General features: G+C 42.4%; 1 protein-coding gene across 1 annotated transcript; it reads left to right on the top strand.

Annotated features, from left to right (window-relative positions):
* The first annotated feature begins 11,101 nt into the window (after positions 1-11,101).
* On the top strand, positions 11,102-13,039 carry LOC138653782 (general transcription factor II-I repeat domain-containing protein 2-like). Its single transcript, XM_069743359.1, has one exon. The coding sequence runs from the start codon at positions 11,102-11,104 to the stop codon at positions 13,037-13,039; it is 1,938 nt and encodes a 645-aa protein (XP_069599460.1).
* Positions 13,040-21,763: the final 8,724 nt, after the last annotated feature.

The raw sequence follows: 21,763 nt of genomic DNA, 5'->3' as shown, positions 1-21,763 counted from the left end.
GTATAGAGTGTAGGGTATAGAGTGTACAGTGTAGGGTATAGAGTGTAGGGTATAGAGTGTAGGGTATATAGTGTAGGGTATAGAGTGTAGGGTATAGAGTGTAGGGTATAGAGTGTAGGGTATAGAGTGTATGGAATAGAGTTTAGAGTGTAGAGTGTAGGGTATAGAGTGTAGGGTATAGAGTGTATGGTATAGAGTGTAGGGTATAGAGTGTGGGGTATAGAGTGTAGGGTATAGAGTGTAGAGTGTAGGGATTAGAGTGTAGGGTATAGAGTGTAGGATATAGAGTGTATGGAATAGAGTGTAGGGTATAGAGTGAAGAGTGTAGGGTATAGAGTGTAGGGTATAGAGCTTAGGGTGTAGGGTATAGAGTCTAGGGTATAGAGTGTAGGGTATAGAGTGTATGGTATAGAGTGTAGGGTGTAGAGTGTAGGGTATAGAGTGTACGTTATAGAGTGTAGAGTGTAGGGCATAGAGTGTATGGTATAGAGTGTAGGGTGTAGAGTGTATAGTATAGAGTGTAGAGTGTAGGGTATAGAGTGTAGAGTGTGGGGTATAGAGTGTAGAGTGTAGGGTATAGAGTGTATGATATAGAGTGTAGGGTATAGAGTGTATGGTATAGATTGCAGGGTATAGAGTGTAGGGTATAGAGTGTAGGGTATAGAGTGTAGAGTGTAGGGTACAGAGTGTAGGGTATAGAGTGTATGGTATAGAGTGTATGGTATAGATTGTAGGGTATAGAGTGTAGGGTATAGAGTGTAGAGTGTAGGGTATAGAGTGTAGAAAGTAGGGTATAGTGTGTAGGGTATAGAGTGTAGAGTGTAGGGTATAGAGTGTAGGGTTTAGAGTGTAGGGTATAGAGTGTAGGGTATAGAGTGTAGAGTGTAGGGTATAGAGTGTATGGTATAGGGTGTAGGGTATAGAGTGTAGGGTATAGAGTTTAGGGTATAGAGTGTATGGTATAGAGTGTAGAGTGTAGGGTATAGAGTGTATAGTGTAGGGTATAGAGTGTAGGGTATAGAGTGTAGGGTATATAGCGTATGGTATAGAGTGTAGGGAATAGAGTGTAGAGTGTAGGGTATAGAGTGTATGGTATAGAGTGTAGGGTATAGAGTGTAGAGTATAGAGTGTAGGGTATAGAGTGTAGGGTATAGAGTGTAGGGTATAGAATGTATGGTATAGAGTGTAGGGAATAGAGTGTAGAGTGTAGGGTATAGAGTGTATGGTGTAGACTGTAGGGTATAGAGTGTATAGTGTAGGGTATAGAGTGCAGGGTATAGAGTGTATGGAATAGAGTGTATGGAATATAGTGTACGGTATAGAGTGTAGAGTGTAGGGTATAGAGTGTAGGGTATAGAGCGTATGGTGTAGGGTATAGATTGTAGGGTATAGAGTGTAGGGAATAGAGTGTAGGGTATAGAGTGCATGATATAGAGGGTAGGGTGTAGAGTGTATGGTATAGAGTGTACAGTATAGAGTGTATGGTATAGAGTGTAGAGTGTAGGATATAGAGTTTATGGTATAGAGTGTAGGGTGTAGAGTGTATAGTATAGAGTGTAGGGTACAGAGTGTAGAGTGTATGGTATAGAGTGTACGGTATAGAGTGTATGATATATAGTGTATGGTATATAGTGTAGGGTATAGAGTGTTTGGTATAGAGTGTAAGGTATAGAGTGTAGAGAGTAGGGTATAGATTTTAGAGTGTAGAGTGTAGGGTATAGAGTGTAGGGTATAGAGTGTATGGAATAGAGTGTATGGTATAGAGTGTAGGGTGTAGAGTGTAGGGTATAGTGTGTAGAGTGTAGGGTATAGAGTGTAGGGTATAGAGTGTAGGGTATAGAGTGTATGGTATAGAGTGTAGGGTATAGAGTGTATGGTATAGATTGCAGGGTATAGAGTGTAGGGTATAGAGTGTAGGGTATAGTGTGTAGAGTGTAGGGTATAGAGTGTAGGGTATAGAGTGTAGGGTATAGAGTGTATGGTATAGAGTGTATGGTATAGATTGTAGGGTATAGAGTGTAGGGTATAGAGTGTAGAGTGTAGGGTATAGAGTGTAGAAAGTAGGGTATAGTGTGTAGGGTATAGAGTGTAGAGTGTAGGGTATAGAGTGTAGGGTATAGAGTGTAGATTGTATGGTATAGAGTGTAGGGTATAGAGTGTATAGTGTAGGGTATAGAGTGTAGAGTGTAGGGTATAGAGTGTAGGGTATAGAGTGTTGGGATATAGAGTGTAGGGTATAGAGTGTAGGGTATAGAGTGTAGGGTATAGATTGTAGGGTATAGAGTGTAGGGTATAGAGTGTAGGGTATAGAGTATATAGTGTAGGGTATAGAGTGTAGGGTATAGAGTGTAGAGTGTAGGGTATAGAGTGTAGGGTATAGAGTGTAGGGTATAGAGTGTAGGGTATAAAGTGTAGAGTGTAGGTTATAGAGTGTAGGGTATAGAGTGTAGGGTATAGAGTGTAGGGTATAGAGTGTAGAGTGTAGGGTGTAGAGTGTAGAGTGTAGGGTATAGAGTGTAAGGTATAGAGTGTTGGGTATAGAGTGTATGTTATAGAGTGTAGGGTATACAGTGTAGGGTATAGAGTGTAGGGTATAGAGTGTAGGGTATAGAGTGTAGGGTATAAAGTGTAGAGTGTAGGGTATAGAGTGTAGGGTTTAGAGTGTATGTTATAGAGTGTAGGGTATAGAGTGTAGAGTGTAGGGTATAGAGTGTAGGGTGTAGAGTGTAGGGTATAGAGTGTAGGGTATAGAGTGTAGAGTGTAGGGTATAGAGTGTAGAAAGTAGGGTATAGTGTGTAGGGTATAGAGTGTAGAGTGTAGGGTATAGAGTGTAGATTGTATGGTATAGAGTGTAGGGTATAGAGTGTATAGTGTAGGGTATAGAGTGTAGAGTGTAGGGTATAGAGTGTAGGGTATAGAGTGTTGGGATATAGAGTGTAGGGTATAGAGTGTCGGGTATAGAGTGTAGGGTATAGATTGTAGGGTAAAGAGTGTAGGGTATAGAGTGTAGGGTATAGAGTATATAGTGTAGGGTATAGAGTGTAGGGTATAGAGTGTAGAGTGTAGGGTATAGAGTGTAGGGTATAGAGTGTAGGGTATAGAGTGTAGGGTATAAAGTGTAGAGTGTAGGGTATAGAGTGTAGGGTATAGAGTGTAGAGTGTAGGGTGTAGAGTGGAGAGTGTAGGGTATAGAGTGTAAGGTATAGAGTGTAGGGTATAGAGTGTATGTTATAGAGTGTAGGTATAGAGTGTAGAGTGTAGGGTATAGAGTGTAGGGTATAGAGTGTAGAAAGTAGGGTATACTGTGTAGGGTATAGAGTGTAGGGTATAGAGTGTATGGTATAGAGTGTAGAGTGTAGGGTATAGAGTGTAGAAAGTAGGGTATAGTGTGTAGGGTATAGAGTGTAGAGTGTAGGGTATAGAGTGTAGGGTATAGAGTGTAGATTGTATGGTATAGAGTGTAGGGTATAGAGTGTATAGTGTAGGGTATATAGTGTAGAGTGTAGGGTATAGAGTGTAGGGTATAGAGTGTTGGGATATAGAGTGTAGGGTATAGAGTGTAGGGTATAGAGTGTAGGGTATAGATTGTAGGGTATAGAGTGTAGGGTATAGAGTGTAGGGTATAGAGTATATAGTGTAGGGTATAGAGTGTAGGTTATAGAGTGTAGAGTGTAGGGTATAGAGTGTAGGGTATAGAGTGTAGGGTATAGAGTGTAGGGTATAAAGTGTAGAGTGTAGGGTATAGAGTGTAGGGTATAGAGTGTAGAGTGTAGGGTGTAGAGTGGAGAGTGTAGGGTATAGAGTGTAAGGTATAGAGTGTAGGGTATAGAGTGTATGTTATAGAGTCTAGGGTATAGAGTGTAGAGTGTAGGGTATAGAGTGTAGGGTATAGAGTGTAGGGTATAGAGTGTAGGGTATAAAGTCTAGAGTGTAGGGTATAGAGTGTAGGGTTTAGAGTGTATGTTATAGAGTGTAGGGTATAGAGTGTAGAGTGTAGGATATAGAGTGTAGAGTGTAGAGTATAGAGTGTAGGGTATATAGTGTAGGGTATAGAGTGTAGGGTATAGAGTGTAGGGTATAGAGTGTAGAGTGTAGGGTATAGAGTGTAGGGTATAGAGTGTAGAGTGTAGGGTATAGAGTGTATGGTATAGAGTGTAGGGTGTAGAGTGTATGGTATAGAGTGTAGGGTATAGAGTGTAGAGTGTAGGGTATAAAGTGTAGGGTATAGAGTGTAGGGTGTAGGGTATAGAGTGTAGAGTGTAGGGTATAGAGTGTATGGTATAATGTGTAGGGTATAGAGTGTAGGGTGTAGAGTGTAGGGTATAGAGTGTAGGGTATAGAGTGTAGGGTATAGAGTGTAGGGTATAGAGTGTAGGGTATAGTGTGTAGAGTGTAGGGTATAGAGTGTATGGTATAGAGTGTAGGGTGTAGAGTGTATAGTATAGAGTGTAGAGTGTAGGGTATAGAGTGTAGAGTGTGGGGTATAGAGTGTAGAGTGTAGGGTATAGAGTGTATGATATAGAGTGTATGGTATAGATTGCAGGGTATAGAGTGTAGGGTATAGAGTGTAGGGTATAGAGTGTAGAGTGTAGGGTACAGAGTGTAGGGTATAGAGTGTATGGTATAGAGTGTATGGTATAGATTGTAGGGTATAGAGTGTAGGGTATAGAGTGTAGAGTGTAGGGTATAGAGTGTAGAAAGTAGGGTATAGTGTGTAGGGTATAGAGTGTAGAGTGTAGGGTATAGAGTGTAGGGTTTAGAGTTTAGGGAATAGAGTGTAGGGTATAGAGTGTAGAGTGTAGGGTATAGAGTGTATGGTATAGGGTGTAGGGTATAGAGTGTAGGGTATAGAGTGTAGGGTATAGAGTGTAGGGTATAGAGTGTAGAGTGTAGGGTATAGAGTTTAGGGTATAGAGTGTATGGTATAGAGTGTAGAGTGTAGGGTATAGAGTGTATAGTGTATGGTATAGAGTGTAGGGAATAGAGTGTAGATTGTATGGTGTAGAGTGTATGGTATAGAGTGTAGGGTATAGAGTGTAGAGTATAGAGTGTAGGGTATAGAGTGTAGGGTATAGAGTGTAGGGTATAGAATGTATGGTATAGAGTGTAGTGAATAGAGTGTAGAGTGTAGGGTATAGAGTGTATGGTGTAGAGTGTAGGGTATAGAGTGTATAGTGTAGGGTATAGAGTGCAGGGTATAGAGTGTATGGAATAGAGTGTATGGAATATAGTGTACGGTGTAGAGTGTAGGGTATAGAGTGTAGGGTATAGAGCGTATGGTGTAGGGTATAGATTGTAGGGTATAGAGTGTAGGGTATAGAGTGTAGAGTGTAGGGTATAGAGTGCATGATATAGAGGGTAGGGTGTAGAGTGTATGGTATAGAGTGTACAGTATAGAGTGTATGGTATAGAGTGTAGAGTGTAGGATATAGAGTTTATGGTATAGAGTGTAGGGTGTAGTGTGTATGGTATAGAGTGTACGGTATAGAGTGTATGATATATAGTGTATGGTATATAGTGTAGGGTATAGAGTGTTTGGTATAGAGTGTAAGGTATAGAGTGTAGAGAGTAGGGTATAGATTTTAGAGTGTAGAGTGTAGGGTATAGAGTGTAGGGTATAGAGTGTATGGAATAGAGTGTATGGTATAGAGTGTAGGGTGTAGAGTGTAGGGTATAGTGTGTAGAGTGTAGGGTATAGAGTGTAGGGTATAGAGTGTAGGGTATAGAGTGTATGGTATAGAGTGTAGGGTATAGAGTGTATGGTATAGATTGCAGGGTATAGAGTGTAGGGTATAGAGTGTAGGGTATAGTGTGTAGAGTGTAGGGTATAGAGTGTAGGGTATAGAGTGTAGGGTATAGAGTGTATGGTATAGAGTGTATGGTATAGATTGTAGGGTATAGAGTGTAGGGTATAGAGTGTAGAGTGTAGGGTATAGAGTGTAGAAAGTAGGGTATAGTGTGTAGGGTATAGAGTGTAGAGTGTAGGGTATAGAGTGTAGGGTATAGAGTGTAGATTGTATGGTATAGAGTGTAGGGTATAGAGTGTATAGTGTAGGGTATAGAGTGTAGAGTGTAGGGTATGGAGTGTAGGGTATAGAGTGTTGGGATATAGAGTGTAGGGTATAGAGTGTAGGGTATAGATTGTAGGGTATAGAGTGTAGGGTATAGAGTGTAGGGTATAGAGTATATAGTGTAGGGTATAGAGTGTAGGGTATAGAGTGTAGAGTGTAGGGTATAGAGTGTAGGGTATAGAGTGTAGGGTATAGAGTGTAGGGTATAAAGTGTAGAGTGTAGGTTATAGAGTGTAGGGTATAGAGTGTAGGGTATAGAGTGTAGAGTGTAGGGTGTAGAGTGTAGAGTGTAGGGTATAGAGTGTAAGGTATAGAGTGTTGGGTATAGAGTGTATGTTATAGAGTGTAGGGTATAGAGTGTAGGGTATAGAGTGTAGGGTATAGAGTGTAGGGTATAAAGTGTAGAGTGTAGAGTATAGAGTGTAGGGTTTAGAGTGTATGTTATAGAGTGTAGGGTATAGAGTGTAGAGTGTAGGGTATAGAGTGTAGGGTACATAGTGTAGGGTATAGAGTGTAGGGTATAGAGTGTAGGGTATAGAGTGTAGAGTGTAGGGTATAGAGTGTAGAAAGTAGGGTATAGTGTGTAGGGTATAGAGTGTAGAGTGTAGGGTATAGAGTGTAGGGTATAGAGTGTAGATTGTATGGTATAGAGTGTAGGGTATAGAGTGTATAGTGTAGGGTATAGAGTGTAGAGTGTAGGGTATAGAGTGTAGGGTATAGAGTGTTGGGATATAGAGTGTAGGGTATAGAGTGTCGGGTATAGAGTGTAGGGTATAGATTGTAGGGTAAAGAGTGTAGGGTATAGAGTGTAGGGTATAGAGTATATAGTGTAGGGTATAGAGTGTAGGGTATAGAGTGTAGAGTGTAGGGTATAGAGTGTAGGGTATAGAGTGTAGTTTATAGAGTGTAGGGTATAAAGTGTAGAGTGTAGGGTATAGAGTGTAGGGTATAGAGTGTAGAGTGTAGAGTGTAGGGTATAGAGTGTAAGGTATAGAGTGTAGGGTATAGAGTGTATGTTATAGAGTGTAGGTATAGAGTGTAGAGTGTAGGGTATAGAGTGTAGGGTATAGAGTGTAGAAAGTAGGGTATAGTGTGTAGGGTATAGAGTGTAGGGTATAGAGTGTATGGTATAGAGTGTAGAGTGTAGGGTATAGAGTGTAGAAAGTAGGGTATAGTGTGTAGGGTATAGAGTGTAGAGTGTAGGGTATAGAGTGTAGGGTAGAGAGTGTAGATTGTATGGTATAGAGTGTAGGGTATAGAGTGTATAGTGTAGGGTATATAGTGTAGAGTGTAGGGTATAGAGTGTAGGGTATAGAGTGTTGGGATATAGAGTGTAGGGTATAGAGTGTAGGGTATAGAGTGTAGGGTATAGATTGTAGGGTATAGAGTGTCGGGTATAGAGTGTAGGGTATAGAGTATATAGTGTAGGGTATAGAGTGTAGGTTATAGAGTGTAGAGTGTAGGGTATAGAGTGTAGGGTATAGAGTGTAGGGTATAGAGTGTAGGGTATAAAGTGTAGAGTGTAGGGTATAGAGTGTAGGGTATAGAGTGTAGAGTGTAGGGTGTAGAGTGGAGAGTGTAGGGTATAGAGTGTAAGGTATAGAGTGTAGGGTATAGAGTGTATGTTATAGAGTCTAGGGTATAGAGTGTAGAGTGTAGGGTATAGAGTGTAGGGTATAGAGTGTAGGGTATAGAGTGTAGGGTATAAAGTCTAGAGTGTAGGGTATAGAGTGTAGGGTTTAGAGTGTATGTTATAGAGTGTAGGGTATAGAGTGTAGAGTGTAGGATATAGAGTGTAGAGTGTAGGGTATAGAGTGTAGGGTATATAGTGTAGGGTATAGAGTGTAGGGTATAGAGTGTAGGGTATAGAGTGTAGAGTGTAGGGTATAGAGTGTAGGGTATAGAGTGTAGAGTGTAGGGTATAAAGTGTAGGGTATAGAGTGTAGGGTGTAGGGTATAGAGTGTAGAGTGTAGGGTATAGAGTATATGGTATAGAGTGTAGGGTGTAGAGTGTATGGTATAGAGTGTAGGGTATAGAGTGTAGAGTGTAGGGTATAAAGTGTAGGGTATAGAGTGTAGGGTGTAGGGTATAGAGTGTAGAGTGTAGGGTATAGAGTGTATGGTATAATGTGTAGGGTATAGAGTGTAGGGTGTAGAGTGTAGGGTATAGAGTGTAGGGTATAGAGTGTAGGGTATAGAGTGTAGGGTATAGAGTGTAGGGTATAGTGTGTAGAGTGTAGGGTATAGAGTGTATGGTATAGAGTGTAGGGTGTAGAGTGTATAGTATAGAGTGTAGAGTGTAGGGTATAGAGTGTAGAGTGTGGGGTATAGAGTGTAGAGTGTAGGGTATAGAGTGTATGATATAGAGTGTAGGGTATAGAGTGTATAGTATAGATTGCAGGGTATAGAGTGTAGGGTATAGAGTGTAGGGTATAGAGTGTAGAGTGTAGGGTACAGAGTGTAGGGTATAGAGTGTATGGTATAGAGTGTATGGTATAGATTGTAGGGTATAGAGTGTAGGGTATAGAGTGTAGAGTGTAGGGTATAGAGTGTAGAAAGTAGGGTATAGTGTGTAGGGTATAGAGTGTAGAGTGTAGGGTATAGAGTGTAGGGTTTAGAGTGTAGGGTATAGAGTGTAGGGTATAGAGTGTAGAGTGTAGGGTATAGAGTGTATGGTATAGGGTGTAGGGTATAGAGTATAGGGTATAGAGTGTAGGGTATAGAGTGTAGGGTATAGAGTGTAGAGTGTAGGGTATAGAGTTTAGGGTATAGAGTGTATGGTATAGTGTGTAGAGTGTAGGGTATAGAGTGTATAGTGTAGGGTATAGAGTGTAGGGTATAGAGTGTAGGGTATATAGCGTATGGTATAGAGTGTAGGGAATAGAGTGTAGATTGTATGGTGTAGAGTGTATGGTATAGAGTGTAGGGTATAGAGTGTAGAGTATAGAGTGTAGGGTATAGAGTGTAGGGTATAGAGTGTAGGGTATAGAATGTATGGTATAGAGTGTAGGGAATAGAGTGTAGAGTGTAGGGTATAGAGTGTATGGTGTAGAGTGTAGGGTATAGAGTGTTTAGTGTAGGGTATAGAGTGCAGGGTATAGAGTGTATGGAATAGAGTGTATGGAATATAGTGTACGGTATAGAGTGTAGAGTGTAGGGTATAGAGTGTAGGGTATAGAGCGTATGGTGTAGGGTATAGATTGTAGGGTATAGAGTGTAGAGTGTAGGGTATAGAGTGCATGATATAGAGGGTAGGGTGTAGAGTGTATGGTATAGAGTGTACAGTATAGAGTGTATGGTGTAGAGTGTAGGATATAGAGTGTATGGTATGGAGTGTAGGGTGTAGAGTGTATAGTATAGAGTGTAGGGTACAGAGTGTAGAGTGTAGGGTATAGAGTGTAGGGTATAGTGTGTATGGTATAGAGTGTACGGTATAGAGTGTATGATATAGAGTGTATGGTATATAGTGTAGGGTATAGAGTGTTTGGTATAGAGTGTAAGGTATAGAGTGTAGAGAGTAGGGTATAGATTTTAGAGTGTAGAGTGTAGGGTATAGAGTGTAGGGTATAGAGTGTATGGAATAGAGTGTATGGTATAGAGTGTAGGGTGTAGAGTGTAGGGTATAGTGTGTAGAGTGTAGGGTATAGAGTGTAGGGTATAGAGTGTAGAGTATAGAGTGTATGGTATAGAGTGTAGGGTATAGAGTGTATGGTATAGATTGCAGGGTATAGAGTGTAGGGTATAGAGTGTAGGGTATAGTGTGTAGAGTGTAGGGTATAGAGTGTAGGGTATAGAGTGTAGGGTATAGAGTGTATGGTATAGAGTGTATGGTATAGATTGTAGGGTATAGAGTGTAGGGTATAGAGTGTAGAGTGTAGGGTATAGAGTGTAGAAAGTAGGGTATAGTGTGTAGGGTATAGAGTGTAGAGTGTAGGGTATAGAGTGTAGGGTATAGAGTGTAGATTGTATGGTATAGAGTGTAGGGTATAGAGTGTATAGTGTAGGGTATAGAGTGTAGAGTGTAGGGTATAGAGTGTAGGGCAGGGGTCGGGAACCTATGGCTCGCGAGCCAGATATGGCTCTTTTGATGGCCGTATCTGGCTCGCAGACAAGGGGCCCGGGGCCGGCAAGTCAGACGCCCCTGGTCACCGCACTATGTCCGCCTCCTGCTCCCGCACACTTCCGTCACTTACTTCTATCTATAGATAAGCAGCAGTGCGCAGGCTCAGTGATGCTGCAGAGCGGCTCCTCCCATCCATAGCAGGGGGTGGCTCTCTGTATCCGCTGCCACGCCCCTGACATGCCCACTACACAAGCATCGCGTGCGGATGCTTTCTTCAGTTCCCATGTTTCCGGCGGTGCCCGGAAGCGGCAGCACCTGTTTCCATAGTGACCCGCGGCCGTCCTAGCCATGTCCTGTCACGCACTGCGGCTCCGACTCTGCCGCCTGTCCCCGGCCCTCAGGGGCCCCCGCAGGAGCCTTCATTATGTCCAGGGCCAGAACCCCGACCCCTAAACCAAGGAGTACTTCTACTACATCGACCACCAGGGACAGGTACGGGGGCACAGTGCAGCAGGAGCTCGGGCCCCTGGGGCCCATAGCTGTGATCAGCTGCAGCGTGATTTCTCCTCTTTATTTTACAGCCCGCACAGTGGTATGTATATACCGCACAGCCCGCACAGTGGTCTATCCATCCGGCTGTGCTGTATAGACCACTGTGCGGGCTGTGCTGGATAGACCACTGTGCGGGCTGTGCTGTATAGACCACTGTGCGGGCTGTGCTGGATATACCGCTGTGCGGCCTGTGCTGTATAGACCACTGTGCGGGCTGTGCTGTATAGACCACTGTGCACCCGACTAACCCGTGACGAAAAGAAGACAGCTCTTCTAGAGGTCTACTAAAGTTCTATAGCACAAGGACCAAAAGAAACCTGGAGTTGGCCCTGCTTGCAGACAAATCCACAAATTAAAGAAATAATGACTCAGAGCCTTCTTTTCACCCCACAGTACTGCCCTTTATTGAAGAAGATGGCTAAAAGAAAGAAGGATGAGGAGTATCGTACTTTTCAGCAGGAGTGGACAGACGAATTTGCCTTTGTGGAGAGAGCAGGTTCACCAGTTTGTCTTATATGCAATGATAAAATTGCATCTATGAAGCGGTCAAATATAAAGCGCCACTTTGACACACGCCATGCTTCATTTGCATCGAAATATCCTGAAGGGGACAGCAGGAAGAAAGCCTGTCAAGAGCTGCTGTGCAAAGTGCAAGCTAGTCAGCAGCAACTTCGAGTTTGGACCCAACAAGGTGACTTAAATTCGGCTAGCTTTGTTGGTGCTTTGGCAATTGTCAGAAACGGAAAACCATTCACAGATGGGGAGTATGCCAAAACATTTATGCTTGATGTTGCCAATGAACATTTTGATGATTTTCCGGATAAAGCCAAGATTATCAAACGGATAAAAGACATGCCTCTGTCAGCAAGAACAGTTCATGACCGTGCCATCATGATGGCAAATCAGATTGAGGCATCCCAAGTGAAGGACATAAATACAGCTCTGTTCTTTTCTCTTGCTTTGGATAAATCAACTGACGTAAGCCATATATCTCAGTTCAGCATCATTGCAAGGTATGCTGTCGGTGACACGTTACATGAGGAAAGTCTTGCTGTTTTGCCTCTGAAAGGGACAACAAGAGGGGATGATTTGTTCAAGTCATTCACTGAGTTCACTAAAGAAAAAAATCTACCAATGCATAAACTTATTTCAGTGTGTACTGATGGTGCTCCAAGCATGGTAGGAAAAAACAAAGGATTTGTAGCGCTTCTTCGTGAACATGAAAAAAGACCTATCCTTAGTTTTCACTGCATCCTACATCAGGAGGCACTTTGTGCTCAGATGTTTGGTGAGCAGCTTGGTGAGGTGATGTCACTTGTCATTCAGGTGGTCAACTTTATTGTTGCCCGTGCTTTAAATGATCGCCAGTTTAAAACACTCCTGGATGAAGTTGGGAATAATTATCCTGGTCTGCTTCTGCACAGCAACGTGCGCTGGCTGTCAAGAGGGAAGGTGCTCAGCCGTTTCGCAGCTTGTCTGAGTGAAATACGAACTTTTCTTGAAATGAAAAACGTTGACCATCCTGAGTTGTCCAACACTGAGTGGCTCCTGAAGTTCTTCTATCTTGTAGATATGACTGAACATCTGAACCAGCTCAATGTGAAAATGCAAGGCATTGGTAATACAGTTTTATCGCTTCAACAAGCTGTGTTTGCATTTGAAAATAAGCTGGAACTGTTTATCGCAGACATTGAAACAGGTCGTTTAATACACTTTGAAAAACTGGGAGAGTTTAAAGATGCATGCACAGCAAATGACCCTGCACAACATCTTGATATTCAGCAGCTAGCAGGCTTTACATCCAATCTCCTGCAATCATTCAAAGCGCGCTTTGGAGAATTTCGTGAGCACACTCGTCTTTTTAAGTTCATCACTCATCCACATGAGTGTGCACTGGACAGCACTGACCTGAGTTATATCCCTGGTGTCTCCATCAGAGATTTTGAGCTACAAGCTGCTGACCTGAAGGCTTCAGACATGTGGGTGAATAAGTTTAAATCACTTAATGAAGATTTGGAAAAACTTGCACGACAGCAAGCAGAGTTGGCAAGCAAACACAAGTGGAGAGAAATGAAACAACTCCAACATGCAGACCAGCTGATTGTCAAAACTTGGAATGCACTTCCTGTCACATACCAAACACTGCAGTGTGTGGGTATTGCTGTACTGACAATGTTTGGCTCTACCTATGCATGCGAGCAGTCTTTCTCACATCTAAAGCACATCAAGACTAACATACGTTCACGTTTAACGGATGGAAGTCTCAACGCCTGCATGAAGCTAAACCTCACCACGTATGAACCAGATTACAAAGCCATCAGCAAATCCATGCAGCACCAGAAGTCACATTAATGGTAGGAAGTATTCTATTCATCGTTGGTTAGCAACAGCATTAAAACGTTATTATGTTATAAAAAAAAGAGTTCGGAGATTTGTTGTTCTTTAAAATTAAATACAAGTCAATGTGTGCACTTTATGTACAGTGAGACTATTTAATAAAGTTAAATTATTTATTACGCTGGGTGTGCCTGCTTGTATGTACCACTTTAAGTAGTAAATGCTTTAGTTCCCTATGGGTCTGAGCCTCTCTTTTTTGTTCATTTTCTGTAAGACCAACACTTTTAAAAGGGCCACTGACAGATACAATTGCTCCAGCGGTCACTTAGTACACAAAGGAGTGTTCCTCACTGCTGCACTAAGCCACCGCTGGACCTAAACAATAATTCGCTGTAAAATAATAAAATAGACAATTGACATAACTGACAATGCGTTGTGTGACATGTCCAACATTCCAGCTTCTTTCTTCTGCGAATGCCTCAAAGCTGGCATTCTCTCAACATCAGGTGGGAAGAATGCCAGCTTCCAGTCATGCGCAGGAAAAAGAAGAAGCCAGACTGCTGGACTGATGTCATGCATCGCAAGCTCACAATGTAAGTTATTTATTTAATTTTTTACTGCTAATTACCATTGTTTCAGTCCAGTTGTGGCTTTATACAGCAGGGAGGAGCATTCCTTGCTGTACTAAGTGAACATTGGAGCGATTGATCTGTCAATGGCCCTTTAAACATATTGTACGGCTCTCGCGGAATTATATTTCAAAATATGTGGCGTTTACGGCTCTCTTAGCCAAAAAGGTTCCTGACCCCTGGTGTAGGGTATAGAGTGTTGGGATATAGAGTGTAGGGTATAGAGTGTAGGGTATAGAGTGTAAGGTATAGATTGTAGGGTATAGAGTGTAGGGTATAGAGTGTAGGGTATAGAGTATATAGTGTAGGGTATAGAGTGTAGGGTATAGAGTGTAGAGTGTAGGGTATAGAGTGTAGGGTATAGAGTGTAGGGTATAGAGTGTAGGGTATAACGTGTAGAGTGTAGGTTATAGAGTGTAGGGTATAGAGTGTAGGGTATAGAGTGTAGGGTGTAGAGTGTAGGGTGTAGAGTGTAGAGTGTAGGGTATAGAGTGTAAGGTATAGAGTGTTGGGTATAGAGTGTATGTTATAGAGTGTAGGGTATAGAGTGTAGGGTATAGAGTGTAGGGTATAGAGTGTAGGGTATAAAGTGTAGAGTGTAGGGTATAGAGTGTAGAGTTTAGAGTGTATGTTATAGAGTGTAGGGTATAGAGTGTAGAGTGTAGGGTATAGAGTGTAGGGTATATAGTGTAGGGTATAGTGTGTAGGGTATAGAGTGTAGGGTATAGAGTGTAGAGTGTAGGGTATAGAGTGTAGAAAGTAGGGTATAGAGTGTAGAGTGTAGGGTATAGAGTGTAGGGTATAGAGTGTAGATTGTATGGTATAGAGTGTAGGGTATAGAGTGTATAGTGTAGGGTATAGAGTGTAGAGTGTAGGGTATAGAGTGTAGGGTATAGAGTGTAGGGTATAGAGTGTCGGGTATAGAGTGTAGGGTATAGATTGTAGGGTAAAGAGTGCAGGGTATAGAGTGTAGGGTATAGAGTATATAGTGTAGGGTATAGAGTGTAGGGTATAGAGTGTAGAGTGTAGGGTATAGAGTGTAGGGTATAGAGTGTAGAGTGTAGGGTATAGAGTGTAGGGTATAGAGTGTAGAGTGTAGGGTGTAGAGTGGAGAGTGTAGGGTATAGAGTGTAAGGTATAGAGTGTAGGGTATAGAGTGTATGTTATAGAGTGTAGGTATAGAATGTAGGGTATAGAGTGTAGGGTATAGAGTGTAGAAAGTAGGGTATAGTGTGTAGGGTATAGAGTGTAGGGTATAGAGTGTATGGTATAGAGTGTAGAGTGTAGGGTATAGAGTGTAGAAAGTAGGGTATAGTGTGTAGGGTATAGAGTGTAGAGTGTAGGGTATAGAGTGTAGGGTATAGAGTGTAGATTGTATGGTATAGAGTGTAGGGTATAGAGTGTATAGTGTAGGGTATATAGTGTAGAGTGTAGGGTATAGAGTGTAGGGTATAGAGTGTTGGGATATAGAGTGTAGGGTATAGAGTGTAGGGTATAGAGTGTAGGGTATAGATTGTAGGGTATAGAGTGTAGGCTATAGAGTGTAGGGTATAGAGTATATAGTGTAGGGTATAGAGTGTAGGTTATAGAGTGTAGAGTGTAGGGTATAGAGTGTAGGGTATAGAGTGTAGGGTATAGAGTGTAGGGTATAAAGTGTAGAGTGTAGGGTATAGAGTGTAGGGTATAGAGTGTAGAGTGTAGGGTGTAGAGTGGAGAGTGTAGGGTATAGAGTGTAAGGTATAGAGTGTAGGGTATAGAGTGTATGTTATAGAGTGTAGGGTATAGAGTGTAGAGTGTAGGGTATAGAGTGTAGGGTATAGAGTGTAGGGTATAGAGTGTAGGGTATAAAGTGTAGAGTGTAGGGTATAGAGTGTAGGGTTTAGAGTGTATGTTATAGAGTGTAGGGTATAGAGTGTAGAGTGTAGGATATAGAGTGTAGAGTGTAGGGTATAGAGTGTAGGGTATATAGTGTAGGGTATAGAGTGTAGGGTATAGAGTGCAGGGTATAGAGTGTAGAGTGTAGGGTATAGAGTGTAGGGTATAGAGTGTAGAGTGTAGGGTATAGAGTGTATGGTATAGAGTGTAGGGTGTAGAGTGTATGGTATAGAGTGTAGGGTATAGAGTGTAGAGTGTAGGGTATAGAATGTAGGGTGTAGAGTGTAGGGTATAGAGTGTAGGGTATAGAGTGTAGAGTGTAGGGTATAAAGTGTAGGGTATAGAGTGTAGGGAGTAGGGTATAGAGTGTAGAGTGTAGGGTATAGAGTGTATGGTATAATGTGTAGGGTATAGAGTGTAGGGTGTAGAGTGTAGGGTATAGAGTGTAGGGTATAGAGTATAGGGTATAGAGTGTAAAGTGTAGGGTATATAGTGTAGGGTATAGAGTATAGAGTGTAGGGTATAGAGTGTAGGGTATAGAGTGTAGAGTGTAGAGTGTAAGGTATAGAGTGTAGAGTGTAGGGTATAGAGGGTAGGGTATAGAGTGTATGGTATAGAGTGTAGGGTATAGAGTGTAGGGTATAGAGTGTAGAGTGTAGGGATTAGAGTGTAGGGTATAGAGTGTAGGGTATAGAGTGTAGAGTGTAGGGTATAGAGTGTAGGGTATAGAGTGTACGGTATAGAGTGTTGGGCTATAGAGTGTAGGGTATAGAGTGTAGGGTATACAGTGTAGGGTATAAAGTGTAGAGTGTAGGGTATAGAGTGTAGGGTATAGAGTGTAGGGTATAGAGTGTAGGGTATAGAGTGTAGAGTGTAGGGTATAGAGTGTAGAGTTTAGGTTATAGAGTGTAGGGTATAGAGTGTAGGGTTTAGAGTGTATGGTATAGAGTGTAGGGTATAGAGTGTAGAGTGTAGGGTATAGAGTGTAGGATATAGAGTGTAGGGTATAGAGTGTATGGTATAGAGTGTACGGTATAGAGTGTAGAGTGTAGGGTATAGAGTGTAGGGTATAGATTGTAGGGTATAGAGTGTATTGTATAGGGTATAGAGTGTATGGTGTAGAGTGTAGGGTATAGAGTGTATAGTGTAGGGTATAGAGTGTAGGGTATAGAGTGGAGAGTATAGAGTGTTTGGTATAGAGTGTAGAGTGTAGGGTATAGAGTGTAGGGTATATAGTGTAGGGTATAGAGTGTAGGGTATATAGTGTAGGGTATAGAGTGTAGGGTATACAGTGTAGAGTGTAGGGATTAGAGTGTAGGGTATAGAGTGTAGGGTGTAGAGTGTAGGGTATAGAGTGTAGGGTATAGAGTGTAGGGTATAGAGTGTAGGGTATAAAGTGTAGAGTGTAGGTTATAGAGTGTAGGGTATAGAGTGTAGGGTATAGAGTGTAGGGTATAGAGTGTAGAGTGTAGGGTGTAGAGTGTAGAGTGTAGGGTATAGAGTGTAAGGTATAGAGTGTTGGGTATAGAGTGTATGTTATAGAGTGTAGAGTATAGAGTGTAGGGTATAGAGTGTAGGGTATAGAGTGTAGGGTATAAAGTGTAGAGTGTAGAGTATAGAGTGTAGGGTTTAGAGTGTATGTTATAGAGTGTAGGGTATAGAGTGTAGAGTGTAGGGTATAGAGTGTAGGGTATATAGTGTAGGGTATAGAGTGTAGGGTATAGAGTGTAGGGTATAGAGTGTAGAGTGTAGGGTATAGAGTGTAGAAAGTAGGGTATAGTGTGTAGGGTATAGAGTGTAGAGTGTAGGGTATAGAGTGTAGGGTATAGAGTGTAGATTGTATGGTATAGAGTGTAGGGTATAGAGTGTATAGTGTAGGGTATAGAGTGTAGAGTGTAGGGTATAGAGTGTAGGGTTTAGAGTGTATGGTATAGAGTGTAGGGTATAGAGTGTAGAGTGTAGGGTATAGAGTGTAGGATATAGAGTGTAGGGTATAGATTGTAGGGTAAAGAGTGTAGGGTATAGAGTGTAGGGTATAGAGTATATAGTGTAGGGTATAGAGTGTAGGGTATAGAGTGTAGAGTGTAGGGTATAGAGTGTAGGGTATAGAGTGTAGTTTATAGAGTGTAGGGTATAAAGTGTAGAGTGTAGGGTATAGAGTGTAGGGTATAGAGTGTAGAGTGTAGAGTGTAGGGTATAGAGTGTAAGGTATAGAGTGTAGGGTATAGAGTGTATGTTATAGAGTGTAGGTATAGAGTGTAGAGTGTAGGGTATAGAGTGTAGGGTATAGAGTGTAGAAAGTAGGGTATAGTGTGTAGGGTATAGAGTGTAGGGTATAGAGTGTATGGTATAGAGTGTAGAGTGTAGGGTATAGAGTGTAGAAAGTAGGGTATAGTGTGTAGGGTATAGAGTGTAGAGTGTAGGGTATAGAGTGTAGGGTAGAGAGTGTAGATTGTATGGTATAGAGTGTAGGGTATAGAGTGTATAGTGTAGGGTATATAGTGTAGAGTGTAGGGTATAGAGTGTAGGGTATAGAGTGTTGGGATATAGAGTGTAGGGTATAGAGTGTAGGGTATAGAGTGTAGGGTATAGATTGTAGGGTATAGAGTGTCGGGTATAGAGTGTAGGGTATAGAGTATATAGTGTAGGGTATAGAGTGTAGGTTATAGAGTGTAGAGTGTAGGGTATAGAGTGTAGGGTATAGAGTGTAGGGTATAGAGTGTAGGGTATAAAATGTAGAGTGTAGGGTATAGAGTGTAGGGTATAGAGTGTAGAGTGTAGGGTGTAGAGTGGAGAGTGTAGGGTATAGAGTGTAAGGTATAGAGTGTAGGGTATAGAGTGTATGTTATAGAGTCTAGGGTATAGAGTGTAGAGTGTAGGGTATAGAGTGTAGGGTATAGAGTGTAGGGTATAGAGTGTAGGGTATAAAGTCTAGAGTGTAGGGTATAGAGTGTAGGGTTTAGAGTGTATGTTATAGAGTGTAGGGTATAGAGTGTAGAGTGTAGGATATAGAGTGTAGAGTGTAGGGTATAGAGTGTAGGGTATATAGTGTAGGGTATAGAGTGTAGGGTATAGAGTGTAGGGTATAGAGTGTAGAGTGTAGGGTATAGAGTGTAGGGTATAGAGTGTAGAGTGTAGGGTATAAAGTGTAGGGTATAGAGTGTAGGGTGTAGGGTATAGAGTGTAGAGTGTAGGGTATAGAGTGTATGGTATAGAGTGTAGGGTGTAGAGTGTATGGTATAGAGTGTAGGGTATAGAGTGTAGAGTGTAGGGTATAAAGTGTAGGGTATAGAGTGTAGGGTGTAGGGTATAGAGTGTAGAGTGTAGGGTATAGAGTGTATGGTATAATGTGTAGGGTATAGAGTGTAGGGTGTAGAGTGTAGGGTATAGAGTGTAGGGTATAGAGTGTAGGGTATAGAGTGTAGGGTATAGTGTGTAGAGTGTAGGGTATAGAGTGTATGGTATAGAGTGTTGGGTGTAGAGTGTATAGTATAGAGTGTAGAGTGTAGGGTATAGAGTGTAGAGTGTGGGGTATAGAGTGTAGAGTGTAGGGTATAGAGTGTATGATATAGAGTGTAGGGTATAGAGTGTATAGTATAGATTGCAGGGTATAGAGTGTAGGGTATAGAGTGTAGGGTATAGAGTGTAGAGTGTAGGGTACAGAGTGTAGGGTATAGAGTGTATGGTATAGAGTGTATGGTATAGATTGTAGGGTATAGAGTGTAGGGTATAGAGTGTAGAGTGTAGGGTATAGAGTGTAGAAAGTAGGGTATAGTGTGTAGGGTATAGAGTGTAGAGTGTAGGGTATAGAGTGTAGGGTTTAGAGTGTAGGGTATAGAGTGTAGGGTATAGAGTGTAGAGTGTAGGGTATAGAGTGTATGGTATAGGGTGTAGGGTATAGAGTATAGGGTATAGAGTGTAGGGTATAGAGTGTAGGGTATAGAGTGTAGAGTGTAGGGTATAGAGTTTAGGGTATAGAGTGTATGGTATAGTGTGTAGAGTGTAGGGTATAGAGTGTATAGTGTAGGGTATAGAGTGTAGGGTATAGAGTGTAGGGTATATAGCGTATGGTATAGAGTGTAGGGAATAGAGTGTAGATTGTATGGTGTAGAGTGTATGGTATAGAGTGTAGGGTATAGAGTGTAGAGTATAGAGTGTAGGGTATAGAGTGTAGGGTATAGAGTGTAGGGTATAGAATGTATGGTATAGAGTGTAGGGAATAGAGTGTAGAGTGTAGGGTATGGAGTGTATGGTGTAGAGTGTAGGGTATAGAGTGTTTAGTGTAGGGTATAGAGTGCAGGGTATAGAGTGTATGGAATAGAGTGTATGGAATATAGTGTACGGTATAGAGTGTAGAGTGTAGGGTATAGAGTGTAGGGTATAGAGCGTATGGTGTAGGGTATAGATTGTAGGGTATAGAGTGTAGAGTGTAGGGTATAGAGTGCATGATATAGAGGGTAGGGTGTAGAGTGTATGGTATAGAGTGTACAGTATAGAGTGTATGGTGTAGAGTGTAGGATATAGAGTGTATGGTATAGAGTGTAGGGTGTAGAGTGTATAGTATAGAGTGTAGGGTACAGAGTGTAGAGTGTAGGGTATAGAGTGTAGGGTATAGTGTGTATGGTATAGAGTGTACGGTATAGAGTGTATGATATAGAGTGTATGGTATATAGTGTAGGGTATAGAGTGTTTGGTATAGAGTGTAAGGTATAGAGTGTAGAGAGTAGGGTATAGATTTTAGAGTGTAGAGTGTAGGGTATAGAGTGTAGGGTATAGAGTGTATGGAATAGAGTGTATGGTATAGAGTGTAGGGTGTAGAGTGTAGGGTATAGTGTGTAGAGTGTAGGGTATAGAGTGTAGGGTATAGAGTGTAGGGTATAGAGTGTATGGTATAGAGTGTAGGGTATAGAGTGTATGGTATAGATTGCAGGGTATAGAGTGTAGGGTATAGAGTGTAGGGTATAGTGTGTAGAGTGTAGGGTATAGAGTGTAGGGTATAGAGTGTAGGGTATAGAGTGTATGGTATAGAGTGTATGGTATAGATTGTAGGGTATAGAGTGTAGGGTATAGAGTGTAGAGTGTAGGGTATAGAGTGTAGAAAGTAGGGTATAGTGTGTAGGGTATAGAGTGTAGAGTGTAGGGTATAGAGTGTAGGGTATAGAGTGTAGATTGTATGGTATAGAGTGTAGGGTATAGAGTGTATAGTGTAGGGTATAGAGTGTAGAGTGTAGGGTATAGAGTGTAGGGCAGGGGTCGGGAACCTATGGCTCGCGAGCCAGATATGGCTCTTTTGATGGCCGTATCTGGCTCGCAGACAAGGGGCCCGGGGCCGGCAAGTCAGACGCCCCTGGTCACCGCACTATGTCCGCCTCCTGCTCCCGCACACTTCCGTCACTTACTTCTATCTATAGATAAGCAGCAGTGCACAGGCTCAGTGATGCTGCAGAGCGGCTCCTCCCATCCATAGCAGGGGGTGGCTCTCTGTATCCGCCGCCACGCCCCTGACATGCCCACTACACAAGCATCGCGTGCGGATGCTTTCTTCAGTTCCCATGTTTCCGGCGGTGCCCGGAAGCGGCAGCACCTGTTTCCATAGTGACCCGCGGCCGTCCTAGCCATGTCCTGTCACGCACTGCGGCTCCGACTCTGCCGCCTGTCCCCGGCCCTCAGGGGCCCCCGCAGGAGCCTTCATTATGTCCAGGGCCAGAACCCCGACCCCTAAACCAAGGAGTACTTCTACTACATCGACCACCAGGGACAGGTACGGGGGCACAGTGCAGCAGGAGCTCGGGCCCCTGGGGCCCATAGCTGTGATCAGCTGCAGCGTGATTTCTCCTCTTTATTTTACAGCCCGCACAGTGGTATGTATATACCGCACAGCCCGCACAGTGGTCTATCCATCCGGCTGTGCTGTATAGACCACTGTGCGGGCTGTGCTGGATAGACCACTGTGCGGGCTGTGCTGTATAGACCACTGTGCGGGCTGTGCTGGATATACCGCTGTGCGGCCTGTGCTGTATAGACCACTGTGCGGGCTGTGCTGTATAGACCACTGTGCACCCGACTAACCCGTGACGAAAAGAAGACAGCTCTTCTAGAGGTCTACTAAAGTTCTATAGCACAAGGACCAAAAGAAACCTGGAGTTGGCCCTGCTTGCAGACAAATCCACAAATTAAAGAAATAATGACTCAGAGCCTTCTTTTCACCCCACAGTACTGCCCTTTATTGAAGAAG

Source organism: Ranitomeya imitator, unplaced genomic scaffold (assembly GCF_032444005.1).
Source record: "Ranitomeya imitator isolate aRanImi1 unplaced genomic scaffold, aRanImi1.pri SCAFFOLD_34, whole genome shotgun sequence".
Classification (NCBI taxonomy): Eukaryota; Metazoa; Chordata; class Amphibia; order Anura; family Dendrobatidae; genus Ranitomeya; species Ranitomeya imitator.
This window is presented reverse-complemented; position numbering and strand designations above follow the sequence as displayed.